General features: G+C 43.0%; 1 protein-coding gene across 1 annotated transcript in view; it reads right to left on the bottom strand.

Moving 5' to 3' along the window:
- F13A1 (coagulation factor XIII A chain) overlaps positions 1-18,418 on the bottom strand; it is a 65,405-nt gene that overhangs the window by 20,574 nt on the left and 26,413 nt on the right. The window contains exons 5-7 of the mRNA XM_009897154.2: positions 13,201-13,319; positions 7,310-7,417; positions 3,881-4,055 (exon numbers count right to left, since the gene is read on the bottom strand). Of these exons, the coding sequence (XP_009895456.2) occupies positions 3,881-4,055; positions 7,310-7,417; positions 13,201-13,319 (402 nt within the window). The remainder of the gene's footprint in view (positions 1-3,880; positions 4,056-7,309; positions 7,418-13,200; positions 13,320-18,418) is intronic.

Genomic DNA, 18,418 nt, shown 5'->3' with positions numbered 1-18,418 from the left:
GCGGAGAATAAAGCAGAAAATTAGTGCTAATGAAGGGGGAAAACTGTGTAATTTGCAAGTGAATTGTCAAGAGTTAGACATTCTGAGCAGAACTCCTGACATCATTTGCATTGATTGCTAAGTAATAGAATTTGGGAGTCAATACTCCCTCTCCACAAAGAGTCTAAAAAGGATAACAAAAATGCTAAACCTCAGACCATCACAATGAGGTGTTGATGACTCCTATCCCCATTTGGCGAGTGGTAAATTTGGGCTGTGGAAATGCCACAGCTCTGTCTGAAGCTTAGTAGAACATCATTAGGTTTCTGTGTTTGTAGTGCATCTTGGCTGATAAATAGACATGGAACACATTCTGCAAGGGGAGGATTCAGGTTGCTGAGACATCATCTCAGCTTCTCCAGATGAAATATTGTGACTCTCAGAAAAAACAGTAAGAGAGAAAAAGAAAAAAAGAAAAGAAAAAGGAAAGAAGAAGAAAAGAAAAAGGAAGGGAAGGGAAGGGAAGGGAAGGGAAGGGAAGGGAAGGGAAGGGAAGGGAAGGGAAGGGAAGGGAAGGGAAGGGAAGGGAAGGGAAGGGAAGGGAAGGGAAGGGAAGGGAAGGGAAGGGAAGGGAAGGGAAGGGAAGGAAGGAAAGGAAAGGAAAGGAAAGGAAAGGAAAGGAAAGGAAAGGAAAGGAAAGGAAAGGAAAGGAAAGGAAAGGAAAGGAAAGGAAAGGAAAGGAAAGGAAAGGAAAGGAAAGGAAAGGAAAGGGAAAGGAAAGGAAAAAGAAAGGAAAGGAAAAAGAAAGGAAAAAGAAGATAAAAGAGAAAAGAAAAGAAAAGAAAAAAGAAAAGAAAAGAAAAGAAAAGAAAAGAAAAGAAAAGAAAAAAGAAAAGAAAAAAGAAAAGAAAAGAAAAAAGAAAAGAAAAGAATAGAAAAGAAAAGAAAAGAAAAGAAAAGAAAAGAAAAGAAAAGAAAAGAAAAGAAAAGAAAAGAAAAGAAAAGAAAAGAAAAAAGAAAAGAGAAAAGAAAAGAAAAGAAAAGAAAAGAAAAGAAAAGAAAAGAAAAGAAAAGAAAAGAAAAGAAAAGAAAAGAAAAGAAAAGAAAAGAAAAAGAAAAGGAAAGAAAAGGAAAAGGAAATTCTGGTTTTAAAATTTATGAGCCATGTTGGTTCTGCAGAAAAAAACAGAGTTTGGGTTGTTGTGGGTTTTTTTATGGACAGGGAAATTATATCTGTTGAAAATCTTATGTAAAAATAGTTCTGATGCTGCAATGTCGAGCAGCACTTGCTACCACTGTTGGGGTTTGTATATTCATTAGTGTCACTGCTGTGACTTCCAATAAAGTGTAACGCTGCACATTCATCTCAAGTTCCTGGATGACAAATTACTTGGATGCATCCAATACCATATGTATCTATTGATTAAACTTAATTCAAGTGCCCTCCCAGGCTTCCAGCACATGAGCCATCAGGGCTCATTGAAAATAATTTGTCTGACAATTTCAAGATTAATGACCATTTTCCAGAATGTTTTAGCATTTTTAAGGGATAACTATCCTGAGCATACAATAGAGTAACCTTGGAAAGCTGGACTAGTCACAATGATAAAACATTGGCACCGAAGGAAGACTCAAAACCAGCCTTTTAGGTGCACATGGCAATTCAGACCTTTGTTGTCCTCTCCATGCAGCAGTCAGTGACTGACTGTGTCCTATGGAGAGACAGCAGTACACTCTTGTGACCAAGAAGTGCCAGTGGTCCCTTGGGTGCAAAGAACAGTGTGGCCAGCAGGTTGAAGGAGGTTCTCCTCCCCCTCTACTCTGCCTTAGTGAGGCCACGTCTGGATTATTGTGTCCAGTTCTGGGCTCCCCAGTTCAAGAGAGACAGGGAACTACTGAAAAGAGTCTGATGGAGGCTACCAAGGTGCTGAAGGAAGTGGAGCATCTCTCTGAGGAGGAGAGGCTGAGATAGCTGGGGCTGTTTAGCCTGGAGAAGCGCATACTGAGGGGATCTTAGCAATGCTTATCAATACCTAAAAATCAGGAGGCAAGAGGAGGGGCCAGGATCTTTTCAGTGGTGCCCAGTGACAGGACAAAGGGCAAAGGGCACAAACTGGAATGTAGGAGGTTCCACCAAAACATAAGAAAAAACTTCTTTCCTGTGAGGGTACTGGAGCCATGAAGCAAGCAGCCCAGAGAGGTTGTGGAGTCTCCTTGTATGGAGAGGTTTCAAACTCATCTGTACATTGTGGTCCTGGGCAACCTGCCCTGAGTGACCCTGCTTTAGCAGAGGTTTGGACTTGATCTTCAGAGGTGTCTTCCAATCTCTACCATTCAGTGATTCTGTTATCATTTGAGCCACTGGACAACATTGTAATTCCAAAATGCTCAGCAACTTTATATTTCATCAATCTTTGCAGCAGAAAGAAGTGCCAGGTCTCTGATGTGACTGAGTCAGCAAACCAAGCCTAGTTTTGCCCCAGATATATACTCCTCTGCTGTATTGCTCCAATTTCACAGTGGCCTGCAGGCAAAATACTGCATAGTGGTGATTCAGGGGCAGTGTGAGGGGAAGGTAGGAGAATTGCTGCATGTGTCTGTGATCTAAAGAAATCTAGATGAGGCAACGGGTAGGGAAGACAGTGGAAGCCACTGTGAGGAATTGTATCCATGGGAAACATTTGGAAGATCATTTTCAAACACAGTGTGTTGTGCAGAGGTAGAGGAGCATCAAGTACAGACCATACAAAGTAAATATCTCTCAGATTCTTTGGATTACCAAAAGTTTGAGTTGGAAGGCACCTTTAAAAGTCATCCAGTCCAATCCGTTGCAGTGATCAGGGACATATTCAACTAGATCAGGTTACTCAAAGACCCTTCCAACCTGACCTGGAATGTTTCCAGGGATGGAGTCTGTTTGAACTGCTAAGTAAGAATCACAGAATCATAGAATCAATAAGGTTGGAAAAGACCTCATATGTCATCAAGGCCAACCTGTCACCCAACACCTCATGACTAACTAAACCGTGGCTTCAAGTGCCACATCCAGTCCCCTCTTGAACACCTCCAGGGATGGAGACTCCACCACCTCCCTGGGCAGCACATTCCAATGGCCAATCACTCTTTCTCTGAAGAACTTTCTCCTCACCTCAAGCCTAAACTTCCCCTGCACAGTTTGAGACTGTGTCCTCTTGTTGTGGTGCTAGTTGCCTGGGAGAACAGACCAACCCCCCCCACCATCTACAACCTCCCTTCTCTCCCTGTAGAGAGCAATGAGGTCTCCCCTGACCAACAGGACAAGACAAAACAGCCTTAAGTTGCTCCAGGAGAGGATTAGGATGGACATAAAGAAAAACTTCACCGAAAGAGATGTCAAGCCCAGGGCAGTGGTGGAGTGCCTATCTGTGGAGGGCTTTAAAAGCTGTGTAGATGTGGTTCTGAGGGACATGGTTTAGCAGTGACCTGGTAGTGTTAAGTGTCGGAGTTGATCTTACAGGTCTCTTCTAACCCAAACAATTCTATGATTCTATGATTCTACATCTCCCATATGGGGTAATAATTTCATATTCCATGTCTAGATTCCAAGACCCCTGTTCAGCTCAGATTTCCTAACAGAAATATGAACTGTGCCAAAAGTTTAATGTTCCTGCTCCCAAATTTACCCTTGTGAGTCAGAGTACATAAATAGTTAACACTTTTGTGTGGAAAAGGACCCAAACTGCAGGAGATGCCAAAGGTTTATTTAAAGACCATCTATTTTAGCCATGTGTTTTTAAGTGTCACTACTATTTACTCCTGAACACCACACAACTAAGGAGTATTTTAGTTGGTTTATCCTAAAAGCTCTTTCTGTTCTGTAAGAAATGCAGAGCAAAGTGGAACATTTCCTGCTGGTACCTACATGTGTTGAAGACACCAGCAAAGACCCAGCACTGGCCATATCTCACGGGCTGCTTAGAGCTGTAATACTCCAAGAGAATGTCCACACTTCCTGTCCAGGCTGAAGGTGCAACACCGTAAGTGTATGTATTGTCCCAGGATCCAGCAATCACACCATTATCATCCCTGGAGTTGATCTAAAAAGAAAGGAAATGAGCATCAAGGATCATAGAACCATAGAATCATAGAATCAATAAGGCTGGAAAAGACCTCAAAGATCATCAAGTCCAACCTGTCACCCAAGACCTCATGACTACTAAACCATGGCACCAAGTGCCATGTCCAATCCCCTCTTGAACACCTCCAGGGATGGTGATTCCACCATGTCCCTGGGCAGCCCCATTCTAATGGCTAACAACTCTCTCTGTGAAGAACTTTTTCCTCACCTCGAGCCTAAACTTCCCCTGGCACAGTTTGAGACTGTGTCCTCTTGTTCTGGTGCTGGTTGTCTGGGAGAAGAGACCAACCCCCTCCTGGCTACAGCCTCCCTTCAGGTAGGTGTAGACAGCAATAAGGTCTCCCCTGAGCCTCCTCTTCTCCAGGCTAAAGAATCCCAGCTCCCTCAGCCTCTCCTCATAGGGCTTGTGCTCAAGGCCTCTCACCAGCCTCATTGTCAGAGACCAGGTAACGAAGGGCTCTTTAACCCAGCAGACAGAAGTAGGGTGGGAGAGACTGAATACAGCCAAGTTTAGGGACATAGTTTAGTGGTGTAATTGGCAGTATTATGTTAAGAGTTGGACCTGATGATCTTGGACGCCTTGTCCAGCCTCAACGATTCTATGAATTATGAAGACAGATGATGCACAGAACAATCATATTAAGGGCCATGGATTCTCCATCACTAAATCATTTTGAAGGAAGGTCAAACAAAAATAATGGTGACATTATGTCATCACACTGAGTATCCATGTTGCCAGTTTAGTGAGTTTTATCAGCATTACATTTCCTTATTGGTATGTATTCTTCACAAACATGGTCAGTTCTACGTGAACAAGCAAAATATTAAGCTGGATTCTTTCCTAACATTGTCTGCTTTTTCTGTCTCTATCAGCCCAGGGGTTCTAATAAAACCACTCCTGATTTACAGTGTGTTGAGAGAGGAACCAGCCCACTGCTATTTTTAAAGTAAAAACTAATTTATTTGGTCAAGTGCACATGAAAACAGGGAGGAATTTGCTGTGTAGGTTTTCCCCTGGTAAGATTCTACAAAGCAAGGAGTTTTGCTGACTAATGGCTATACTGATGGGCATTAATGAGCAATACATCTCCTGGCTGCAATTTGAGACAAACCAGTTGAGGCTGTGCAAAAAAGCTCGTTTGCTCTGTACCTTTTAATTATGCTAATGAGGAACAGCGACACACCAGCTAAATAAATCACAATTCTCATTTAAAAGCTCTTGGCTGGATTAACTACTGGTTTGTAATTAGAAAATCGACTTCCTGCAAACCAATGACTGAATAAAGATAAGTCTTCAGAGTCATAACCAAAGGGTTAAGGGGTTGTGCCCATCTCGCTACTGTGGGAGACATGCCAAGGAAAGAGGCACCTCAAGGACAGGGCAGGGTGTTGATCTTCAGGTTCTCCTCTGGCTGTAAAGAGAAGAAGGGCATGACTCTACCTGCTCTGCAACTTCAGGAAGCCTCAGAAGAATCCCAGCATAGGGTCATTTCTTCAGATGATTTCAGCGCTACCACATTTCATCTTGAGCAAGGATGAGGGTAAAGAACACAGGTGGTGCTTCAGCACCTCTTGGCCACTTCTTACTGAGGTCCAGATTCAGAAGGCCAGGATTCCTACCCAGTTATGGCCTAATCCTGAAGATTAGATCTAAAGTCCAATGACCCCTGGAATTCTAATGGTGAACTTCACCTCTTTAAAATCATCAAGTGGCTCAAAGTGTAAGTAAAATCCAAGCTCTTATTTGGTCTATAAACTTTTTGCTCTTCAGCTCTTAGGGCTTCCGTTGCTCCTTTACATCCCAGTGATGAGGGAACCACATTCAATTCTTACTTCTGTCTAAAGCCACATTTCTAATGTCTGGGGTAAAAGAATTAACTAAAATGTTTAGAGAGGAAGAGAAGTAGAGGTGTTCTCAGTACTGCTTGCTGAAGATATTCTACTTAACATGATGCTATGCAAGATTCAGCATGTGAGACTGAGAGGCTGGAAATCCCTTTTCAATGTAAACAAAGATAAAGAGCTCATTCACTTAAAGCCTGGATAAATGGTGTAACATGAGTTAAAGAATCATCTGTCTCCAGCAGCCTTGTTTTTTGGACAGTCTGCTTTAGTAGCTGACTTGGGAAAATATCTAATTATGTTAGCTCAATGACTAGAGTGTTATTCTAGGAAGGAGAAGGTATCTGGACCTCCTTGAGGCAGAAGAGAGGACTCAGCCTCCTGAGGCAGAGGCCATCCACCTCTTGGAAGAGTTTTCCCTTTTGAATGTTAGGGATTGATCTTGCATCCACAGCATGAACCTGATACATAGCAGCTGGAAAGAATGGAGATGGGGAAAGTCTTCACCTTTTTGCTTGTGGTTATTTTAGGTACTTCCATTCAGAATGTGGAAAGTTTTGTGGACCCTGTGTTTAAGAGGGCAGCTTTCACAGTGGTTTCTTCTGGGGCCATGGTAGCTCACAGAAATGTTTTGAGGCTGGCTAGGCCATTTGAGACTTAGAAATCAGGCACAGTAACACCCACTATTGCAGTGTATTAAGATGAGACTGAAGTTAGTGCGGGATTCCAGATAAAGTCTCTCTGTTGCACATCCTATATTTTACCCATCATGTCACCTTGCTGTCCATGGTGGACCTAGCTTTCTCAGTTATCTCAGCTACCTGGAAGTGAGCACAGTGTCACAGTATTGTGCCTGGAGTATGATGTCTACAAGTGTCTTTCCTACTTGTGAGGTACCATCCTCAGGAAAAGGCAATGAGCTGAAATAAGGGTTTTATCCTTAGTGGAGCAAAGTAAAATGCCAGACCTCAGAGGTCAAAATGGATAATTACAGAATCCCAGCATAGTAGAGGTTGGAAAGGACCTCTGGAGATTATCTAGTCCAGCCACCCTGCTAAAACAGAGTAACCCACAGCAGGTTGCCCAGTATCACAATGTCCAGATGGGTTTGGAATCTCTCCAGAGAAGGAGACTCCACAACCTCTCTGGGCAGGCTGGTCCAGTGCTCTGGCACCCTTACAGCAAAGTTTTATCTTGTGTGCAGATGACACCTCCTGGATTCTAGTTTGTGCCTGTTGACCCTTGTCCTGTCACTGGGACAATTGATTTGGCACCTGTTAGAGTGGCATATCAGGGCATGAGGGCCAGCTAAATCAGCCTGGCTTTGATTTATGATCCACTTCTGACACATATTAACTATCCATTGCATACCACTGCAGAGGCAACACGGCAGATTTTGATTGGGTTTCCACGCCCAGAGAGCTCCAGTTCTGCTTTGTCCATCAGGAACAGGCAAGCATCCAGAATGCTTTCTTCAAACTAGATAAAAGAAAATAAAGAGGGAAACAGTGGGAAAATGAAGTAATGTCTTATTCTGTAAAGAGAAGGTAATGTTAGTTTTCCTTGTTGTTGTAATAGCTGATCAGCTTCAAAATGAAGTCAAAGTAAAGTTAAAGTTCTGCATTTAAAAATCGAAGTTTTCTTCTGGAATAATTGTTCATATATGGCAAAACCAAACCAAACCAAACCAACACAACAAAAAACATTTGAGAAGCTGTGAGGGAAAAGAATGTAATTTCCAATTCAATCTCAGTCTGGTTTCCAGAAGGTTGAAATGACAACACAGCCTTTCTGGCACAACATAAAATCTTAAGTGCTAACAAGTATATAATAGGAAGATATTATAATAATAACTACAAGAAGCTAGTCTGCTTGTGAAGGACTTTATGTCCTTCAAGGATCCCAGACCTGTTAATTTCAGGACTTTTCTGACATGCAGCCAGTGGGATACCTGGAAGCTGAACAAGAAGTAGTTTACCAATGTTAATTTGAAGAGACTTAGTTTATAATCAACAAAATCTGATTCTATAGATTAATATAAACTTAGACATCAAAGGCACCAAGTGACCTAAAGTAGTCCTCTTCAAAAAAAGAGTGAAAGGGTAAAGTTTCTTTGATCCAGCATGAACAAGAACAAGAATGAATTGAGGGCAGAGGTGCCTAAATAGACCAGAAACCATTTGTCACAGAACTCGCCCTGCAATGTATTTCATTTTCTTAGGAGAAACCGCATAACAAAGGAAAATGTCCCCTATGTCTCCTGGAAAGTGGTAGGAGACAGGGAAACACATACTAATAAATATCTTCTAGACACACAGTCTTATCATTCAAGGCTGTGACAGCAACTCCATGGAGCTTGTCCCCTGGCCATCTTAGATTTTTATATTCTGTGCTCTCATCCTTAAGGTACCTTTCACACTAACAAGATATTTGGTCCCATGGATTGAGTTTACACCAATAAGGATGATCTAAGTTTTGCCTCCTGAAGAAAGCAAGAAAAAGCCCAGACCAAGCAGCTGCTTTGGCAGCATGGGGAGAGGCAGAGAAGGAAAAGTGGGTCCAGAGTGCTTTAACAGAAGCTTCATAATGTCAAGACAAGGGAAGGTGGGAAGGCTGGGGGTGACATCCCAGAAAAGAGCCAAGCTCTGGCATAAACCAAGAAAGTGAAGCCACCATCATGTTTCACCACCTCCAGCCATTTCCTGGCCAGGGAGAGTTCTTTTCTTTGCCTCTGCCTTATTGCTCTGGGTACCACCACTATATGGATCCTTCTTGGGTGACATCCTCCAAGGTAGTACACTTATCACCCACATTTACTTTGAATTTCTTTCTCTGTTCATTAGTTACACTTTATATTCTGAGCAGAACTGAATTCATGATATCCAGGCAAACAGAGAAAGAGGGATTAGTGTTTCCAGGGACATAATCCTAATAATGTATCATCCATGGGAAGCTGAATAATTGCATGGACTCCCCCATTCCACTGATATGTGATGTAAATAATCTCTGGTGAATGGCCATGTTGTGGACACCTTCCTTTGCAAGGAGAACCCTCATGACAGGTAATGTACACTCTAGACCCCCACAGCCATCCTTCCTGCTTCAAGTTCATCTGCTCTGGCCCAATGATTTATCACTTCCACCAGGATCAAAATCTAGCTTTCTGCTTCTCAAATCCTCAGCAGTGCTGGACACCTGAATTAAATCAATATGAAGTTTACCCTGTAAATTAAATCTTTCTCATCTACAGTTTGTGAGACTCTGTCCACCTTGCCAGCATATACAAAAAGGATAAAGAGAAAAGAAACTGCAACTGGGGTTGTTGCCTTCCACTTTAGCATTTATAAAATGACATGAAAGCTTGTGAAATAACAGAATTAACAGGAGAAGATGTAGGACAAGCTGTAAAGTCTAGCTGCCTGACACTGTTGCAGTAGCCTTAGCTTTAAAGCCAGTTTTGCCCTTCTTCATTATCCAGGGATTTAAAAGCATTAAATCATACTAAATCAGCTTTCTGCTCCCACTCTTGGCATGAAGGAGGGAAGTAGAATAGAAACAAAGACCTTGTAAAGCTGAACATCCCTGAAACATCAGCAGAAACACACCAGCAGTAGGTAGGTGAGTGAACTCGGGCCAAGCACTGCCTGCTCAACACATGCTGAAATGGAAGTAAACCAAATTCAAGACCAAGGAACTTTGTCAGAGCCAGCTGGGAAAAACTGCAGGTGGAAAACAGGCATAAGAAAACACAGAGAGACACATGCTGTGTTTCAGAGCAACGCATTTTGTTGTGCTGGCCTTCAGTGGACATCCTCTATAATGTTAAACTGTTTCTAACAGTTGACCTTCCATTTAAATCCCAAGTAAGAGAGGCACCTTCTGCACTGGTGGAGTTAGGGCTGTATTTCTCAGAGTTGGTGGCAGGCAGATGTGATCTTATGTTGCCCATGGTCTGACCTGACCAAACACACGTGCTGTAAAATAACATTTGCGCAGTGGGCAAAGTTAATGCAGCTCAACATGTGGACATGAGGCAGCTCATGATGACAACAAGAACTCTGTGCCCACCTGCTTTATTTTATTTTTCTCTCTAAAATAATCCCTGGTGTTAAATGATCAGTATAGCATCCAATTTCTGATATTTCTCTGCTAAAGAATTTTTAGGTTCCTAGATTTCTTTTAAAGCCAAATTTCCTCTGAATCCCCTGTGGGCTTTTCTGAGTGACTGTCAATTTACACTGTTTTAGAAGAAAGAAATCACAGTCATGTTACAAGGAACACCTCCATCTTCATTCATTACAGCCATCTTTTAACCAGTCCATTGTTTTTTGTTTCTCTGTCCATTTGTCATTCATTCCCTCTTCTTACGTTGACACTGCTCATTAAAGACAGCAGCAGTGAGAATCCTCTCCCACTAGTAACCCAATTTTGAACTGTATGTTCCTTTTTAATTTACAATCTGAGTTAAAGCTTTAAAGCTTCCAGCTGTCATTGTCCAAAGCAATTTTTTAGCCTAAAAATATCACCATGCACAAGTCTGTCTGAATTACTGTGTATGACCATTTACTTTTCACCTCTCTGACTGTAGATGGCCTTGTGCTTTTAACTTACAGTGTTGGACAAGGCTATAAATCATAAATACAACATGCACACTTGTATGATACACTCATAATATAGGCATTGCTGCTAGTACTTTTACTCTTAGCAGTGATCTTACTCTTAACATCCAGGGCTGTTGAAAATGAGGGAGATGCATATTTTTAATGGTTAGAAATTGTCAGGGTAAGATCAGGAACATCACGTCATCCATCTCACTGAAAGAGAGAGAACCAGCAGAATATTTCTGCACTGCCTCTCACATGCCTACAAAATGATCTATTCCATTCAAACTCTTGGCTTGGGGCTCCTTAGATGCATGTACTACAGCTTTCACACAGGCAAGTGAGAGAAAAAGGTGCAGCACATGGTGGAAATCAGGTCTCCAATTTCAGACAACTCAGGAATGAAAGTACGTGACAAAGGGATATGGAAGAGCCTTTAACCTCCCAAGCAGAACTATCTCCTAGCAAAGCCCTATAAATAATGCAGGTTCTCCAGGGAGGCAGCTGTTTATGTCAGGCAGGTATGAGGTCTGCAGAATACAAACACCTCAGGCCAAGACACCATGGGCCATAAATTCAGCACCTCAGGACATAAATCCAGAAGGTGCTTTAAGCAGCACTGTCCACCTCCAGCCACTCTTTCTCCTCTCTCCATCCATCTTACATTTGTCAGAAAGTGAATCCCAAATCTAGGAACACACCAAACCCCAATAATAACCCAAGGGGGGAAAAAGTGACAAAATCAAGGAGATGCTTATTCAGCTCATTCAGTCTGATCCACTGCACAAGGACTTGCAAGGGGAAGGAAGGGCCAGGAGGGGGCATTTTTGGTCAACTTAAATGCACACCCAGCACTGGCCTCAGGATCTGCTGGCGCGTATTTCTTATATCAGAAGCACTGTGGAATCGCTGGCCACACCTTATTTAAGGCTTAGTTTAATCTCAGCCAGGTTCAGAATCAGACCCTGCAAACAATGGTTCTGGCACAACCTAAGGCAGTGCTGCTACAGGGAAAAAAATGTTACCTTTAAATAAGAAAACAAGAGAGATGTGAGTTCAAAGAACTCTGGCAGTTCATCCAGCTCAAGCTTTGAGACTTTCTTTAGCTGTGGGAAAGAAAGTAAAGCAAAAAGGTCCCTTCTGCAAGGCTGTTCTGGGGAGGTGCCATGAAATCTAAATGGATCCATCCCCATAGCATTAAGGAAACACTTCAGTACTTTCTTAATTATGCCAACAATGTGTGCTGACATCCCAGAAGCCAGCTGTATCTTGGGCTGTTCCCAAAGTAGAGTGGCCAGTAGGTCAAGGGAGGGGATTCTGTCCTTCTGCTCTGATAAGCATTCCGGAGTCCTCAAGTACAGAAGAGACATGGATCTGTTGAAGTGGGGTCAGAGGAGGCCATAACAATAATCCAAGTGCTGGAATCCTTCTGCTGTGAGGACAGTCTGAGACATCTGGGATTGCTCAGCCTGGAGAAGAAAAAACTCCAGGGAGATCTATTTGTGGCCTTTCAGTACTTAAAGGAGCTGATCAGAAAGATGGGGACAGACTTTTTAGTAGGGTCTGTTGTGACAGACAAAGGGGTGATGGTTTTTAACTAAAAGAGGAGAAATTTACACTAGGTACAAGAAAGATATTTTTTACACTAAGAGTGGTGAGACACTGGCCCAGGTTGCCCAGAGAGGCAGTAAATGCTTCATCCTTGGAAACATTTCAGGTCAGGTTGTTTGGGGCTCTGAGCAACCTGACCTAGTTGCAGCTGGGTCCAACTAGATGACATTGAAAGGCCCCTTCCAACCCAAATCATTGTATTATTCTATGGTTGTGAAAATCCAGGATGTGAAATAAGCAGAGTTCATCATGTGCAATACTTGCCCTTTGGAACCACTCTAAGTGACAGCTAGGGTTAGTTTTTCTTGCTTGGATTCTGCACACTAATGCATATTTTCAAAACATGAATTTGCCCTTTCATTGCCTGGGGATTTTCAAGCTAGTTTATGCTTACAGATTGAGGTAAAACAGATTGAGGTAAAAATTACTGAAGGCACATCAATACTGTACATCAAGTAAGAGGCCTCTGGAGACTGATGTTGTCAAGTGCAGGCAGCAAAGGGAGAGGTTCTCCCCTTTGTGACTGTGGCAACGAAATGCATAACTCTGGGATTAAATCCCAGTTTGCTATAGTAATCCTGCGACAAGGTGACTTTCACAGCCCCAAGCAGATGAGAAGAGTTTCCATCAAGTTACTAGAACTAAAAGGAGGAGTCAAAACCCAAGACAACCTACTGCTGAAAAATGAAGAAAAAGAATCTCTCTACTCTTACATAAATGGTTTTGATCCTGAGGCAGCAATAACATAGAAGCAGAAATACTCTGCACTGTGGAAACCTCAGCTAATGGTTCTAACTTTTAACACGCAGCCTCTTAGTATCTGAAATATGCCTCAAAACCAAGGTCTTTAAATATTAGCTATTATAACATTGCTCTTTTGGCTTAAGGCATATACCCACTTCATACAAATTTAAAATGATGCCCCTTGGCTTTCTGAAGGAGAGACCAGTGCTGCACTTGAGGAGCCCACAGTCTCAACCACAGTCTGGTGTCAATTAAATTCACTCACTGTCTTGCTGGGAGCAGCCAGAGAAGGTCTAAAGATCTCACCTGACCATAACTCCAGCTTCTTGTTTTTATGTTGTTGATGTCTCCATGGAAAACAATACCCACATCATTTAGGACGTATTCTTCCCTTTCCTTCTCGTCATCCAAGTACACAGCATCCTCTGCATTGGTTAACAGAAAAGAAATGTTAACAGCTTAGTTTTCATTTAGAACGGATAATAAAGCCTTTGTGTGTGATATCTGAGCTAGTGAAAGATCACAGAATCATAGAATGATTTGGGCTGGAAGGGACCTTAATAATCATCTAGTTCCAACCCCCCTACCATGGGCAGGTTCACCTTCCACTAGTCTAGGTTGCTTGGAGCCTCATCCAACTTTGAGTGTTCCAGGGAGGGATCCTCTGGACAACCTGCTCCAGTGCCTCACCACCCTTGTTGGGAAGAATTTCTTCCTAATGTCTAGTCTAAATCTACTCTCTTTCAGGTTAAAGCCATAACTCCTTGTCCTGTTATTGCATGACTCTGTGAAAAGTTCCTCCCCAGATTTCTTGTAGGCCCCCTCTAAGTACTAGAAGGCCACAGTAAGGTCTCCCTGGAGCCTTCTCTTCTCCAGGTTGAACAGCCCCAACTCTCTCAGCCTGTCTTCATAGGAGAGGTGCTCCAGACCTCTGATCGTATTTGTGACTATCCCCTGGACTCAGTCTTTGATGAAAAGTACCCCTCTTCCATCAAACTAAGCATTAGTTGCCTCAGCAGAGCATAAAAGTAGGGAGGCAGTGACCCCAGCAGGAACAAGATACAAAACATAACACAAAATGCAAAACTTCTGACAGCTCCTATCCATTTCCTCAGGATCTGTAAATTATGATTAAAATGTTACATCTTATCAAATATTTCATGACTGCTGTGCACTGCTAATGTGACAGCTGGAGCACAATGATGCAATTCTGCAGCCATACAGACAGATCAAAGAAGAATTTCCAACCTACTGATGTTAATAGGAAGCAGCTCAAGTCAAGAGATCTAAAAAGAAAAAAAATCTGAAGTGCATTTAAAACAAACAAACAATTTTTATAGTATATTAGCAGAAGAATTTGATTGGGTTTTCTGTATCTAAATTATTGACTGATATGTCATTGTCCAGTGTAGCTTAACTGACCAGCTGAGAAATTCACGTGTCCAAGTCCAACCTGTCACCACAGACCCCATGACTAAACCAAGTGCCACGTCCAATCCCCTCTTGAACACCTCCAGGGATGGTGACTCCACCACCTCCCTGGGCAGCACATTCCAATGGTGAATGACTCTCTCAGTGAAGAACTTTCTCCTCACCTCCAGCCTAAACTTCCCCTGGTGCAGCCTGAGACTGTGTCCTCTTGTTCTGGTGCTGGTTGCTTGAGAGAAGATACCAACTCCCTCCTGGCTACAACCACCCTTCAGGTAGTTGTAGAGAGCATTAAGATCTCTCCTGAGTCTCCTCTTCTCCAGGCTAAACAATCCCAGCTCCCTCAGCCTCTCCTCATAGGGCTTGTGCTCAAGGCCTCTCCCCAGCCTTGTTGCCCTTCTCTGGACACGTTCAAGTGTCTCGATGTCCTTCCTAAACTGAGGGGTCCAGAACTGGACACAGTACTCAAGGTGTGGTCTAACCAATGCAGAGTACAGGGGCACAATGACCTCCCTTCTCCTGCTGGCCACACTATTCTTGATGCAGGCCAGGATGCCATTGGCCTTCTTGGCTACCTGGGCACACTGCTGGCTCCTGTTCAGTTGCCTGTCAATCATCACCCCCAGGTCCCTTTCTGTTTGGCAGCTCTCCAGCCACTCTGACCCCAGCCTGTAGCTCTGCATGGGGTTGCTGCGGCCAAAGTGCAGCACCCAGCACTTGGATTTGTTGAATGCCATCCCGTTGGACTCTGCCCATCTGTCCAGGTGGTTGAGGTCCCTCTGCAGAGCCCTTCTGCCCTCTAAACGATCAACATTTAAAAAATATTTTGAAATTCAAATTACTACAAGTACCTGGAAAAGATCTTTGTCCAAACATATACAAAGTGTGTATCATAGATTGCTCTTAAGAGCCTGTGTGTGGATCCTGACCCAGCAAATGTGGTTCACATATGTCCCTGCAGGACACAAAAATGTCCAGTCACTCCCAGGGAAGCAAAAGGAGGTCATCATGCAGTGATGCCCTCTGAGGATTTCTTTCCTGTGCCAATGTGTGTTTTGAGGCTAAACTTAACAACTAGTAGTCTGGGAATTAATTAATTGGAGGAAATCAGTAATGTGGTAACAGAGCAAATTAAAGGGAAGCAATAGTCTCTGATGGTTTGATACTGGCAAGTACAAGACTATCACTCATCACTGTCATTGTGGATGTCTTCAGCATCCCACTACAAATAACCAGAGGATCATTTCACTTTTCAAAGCCTATTGATTTGTTGTATTTTGTTGAAATGTAAATCAGATTTGTACCTCTTTGTAAACCTTATCCCCAGAAGCTATATACTTGTCCATGAAACAGCAGTTTGTCTGAAAATATGATAAAATTTGAACCCTCTGGAAAAAAAAAAGTAACCTGGCTTCAGCTAGTTGAAGACTTGTCCCACTCTATACACCTGACTTCGCTAGTTTCCTCTGAAGATATCTACATCTCCATGTCTGTACATACAGAAGGGATTAAGCACAAATATATAACATAATGACTTCCATCCATGTTTCTGTGCAAGAAACACAAACACAATAGAGTCCTGCACTAGGGAAGGAATAAGTCTCTGCACAGGACACGTTAGGGGTTTCACCTGCTGGAAAGCAGCTAAGTGGACCCATGAGTCCTGATGGACAACAAGTTCACCATGAGCCAGCAATGTGCCCTTGTGGGCAAGAAGGCCAGTGATCTCCTGGAGTGCACTAAGAAGACTATGACCAGCAGGTCAAGGGAGATTCTCCAACCCCCTACTCTGCCCTAGTGAGGCCACATCTGGAGTAGTGTCCAGTTCTGGGCTCCCCAGTTCAAGAGAGATAGGGAACTACTGGGGAGAGTCCAGGAGATGCTCAAAGATGATGAGGGGACAGGAGCATCTCTCTGACAAGGAGAGGTTGAGATACCTGGGGCTGTTTAGCCTGGAGAAGAGCAGATTGAGAAGGGATCTTATCAATGCTCATCAACAGCTAAGACAGTTGTCAAAAGGATGGGGCCAAGATCTTTCCAGCTGTGTCCAGCAACAGGACAAGGGGCAAGGATCACACTCTGGAACCTAGGAGTTTCCATGTGAACATGAGTTAAAAATTCTTTTCTGTGAGGGTGCTGGACCCCTGGAGCAGACTGCCCTGAGAGGTGTGGAATCTCCTTCTCTGGACAGATACCAAATCTGGACATGATCCTGGGCAACCTGCTCTGGGTGACCCTGCTTTAGTAGGTGGGGTTGGGTTAGATTATCTCCAAATACCCCTTCCAACTCCTACCATTCTGTGATTATGTGATTTAGTGGTGACCTAGCAGTATTAAGTTAATAGTTGGACTTGATAATCTTTAAGGTCTCTTCTAATCAAAATGCTTCTCTGATTCTTTAGGTATTAGATGCAAGAAGTCTTCACTGTCTTTGAAGAGATCAGTGTTTGCCATTATGCTTTTGACAGGTTGCTCTGCAACACCTGAAACCAAGAAAATAGAGAAGAAGTAGTTTGTACTGGGTTTTCCCTAAGGTGGGCAGGTCTGAAACCTGCTCTTGCATGTGGCAGGCTGATGGTAGTCACCTGGCTTCCAAGGCCTGGGTCATCAAGATGTCTTTTGTATTGAGCTGTTACCACCCATGACCTAGTCAACCTGCACCCAGGCACAATGGTGAATTTATTATGTTCTGAGGCCACCAGGTAAAGGAGAGCATTAAAGCTTGCCAGGAAAGCAGAAAGCTGAAGTCACTTATGCCATCAGAAACTCTCATACTTACAAAGCTGCCTATTCTGTGACTGTTTGGTGGTCAAGCTCCTAGCTCTAAACAAGTTCTGCATAACATCCCTCCAAAAATATTGCAGATCACTGAGGCTCTGTTACATTAGGCTGTATCTGTGTGATTTGCTGATTGAATTACACACGTTCTCTCCCTGAGCTTTGGGTTTTATATGTCTATACACAAATGCTCCAGAGAAGGCATTTAAAGAAGGAGAACTCGCATTGCCTTCTATATGGTTACATATTCAGCATGCATATGCTGTCTTGACAGCTGTTGTTTCCTTTCAAGGGTTTAAAAAATATCAATATTGATCTGGTTGGTACCAATTAAGATGCTTGCACGATTTGGGCGAAATCCGATGAAAATTGATTAACTTATCCGTCAATTGTTATAAAATATTTGTGGGGTTTTGATAAAGTAAAAACGACTTCTGTGTTTCCCAGAGAGCCTGGCTGCTTTGATTTTTTGACAGCTCTCACTACCCTTGAGACTACTTAGAAGAAAATACAGGGCATTTGTGACTACTTTGATGCTAAGCTTGCTCTACATAGTACAGCTCCTAATTATTTTGTGCAAGTGGAATCTCACATCTGACAAACAGAAGAATTCCATGGAAATGTGCTCAGTTTGTTCTTTGTCTCTCTCAGTTTAGGGCTCGTTTTGTTTTGTTTTGTTTGCTTTGTGGGTTTTGTTGGGTTGTTTTTTGGGGGGTTTGGTTTTGGTTTTTTACTCACTTCTTTTATCCTGGGAAATTACTAAGGTGCCAGCAATGCTACAAAGAAGCAAATTAGCTTCTCTGTTTGAAGATGGATAAGGTTAAAACACACTACATGTGAAGACAGTGCTGCCATCCACAAATCCCACTGAACACAGGCTCCTGGTAAAAGAGGCAGGGAAGACATTTTTCCTATTATCTAAACTAAACCTCCCCTGGCATAATTTGAGGCTGTTTTCTCTTGTCCTGTTCATTTATTTCTTGGGAGAAGAGACCAACCTCCACCTTGCTCCAGCCTCCTTTCAGGGAATTGTAGACTGAGGTCTCCCCTGAGCCTCCTTTTCTCCAGGCTAAACACCCCCAGTTCCTTCAGATGATCCTCATAAGTCTTGTTCTCCAGACCCTTCACCAGCTTTGTTGCCCTTCTCTGGACAAGTTACGGCACTTAATGTCCTCATAGTGAGGAGATCAAAAGTGAACATGGTATTCTAGGTGCAGCCTCACCAGTGTGGAGTGAAGGGGGAAAATCACTGCCCTGGTCCTTCTGGCCACACTATTCCTGATCCAAGGCAAGATGCTGTTGGTCTTCTTGGCTGCTT

The sequence above is a fragment of the Dryobates pubescens genome, chromosome 9 (assembly GCF_014839835.1).
Source record: "Dryobates pubescens isolate bDryPub1 chromosome 9, bDryPub1.pri, whole genome shotgun sequence".
Classification (NCBI taxonomy): domain Eukaryota; kingdom Metazoa; phylum Chordata; class Aves; order Piciformes; family Picidae; genus Dryobates; species Dryobates pubescens.
Note: the sequence above shows the minus strand (reverse complement) of the source record. Positions and strands in the feature narration are given on the sequence as shown.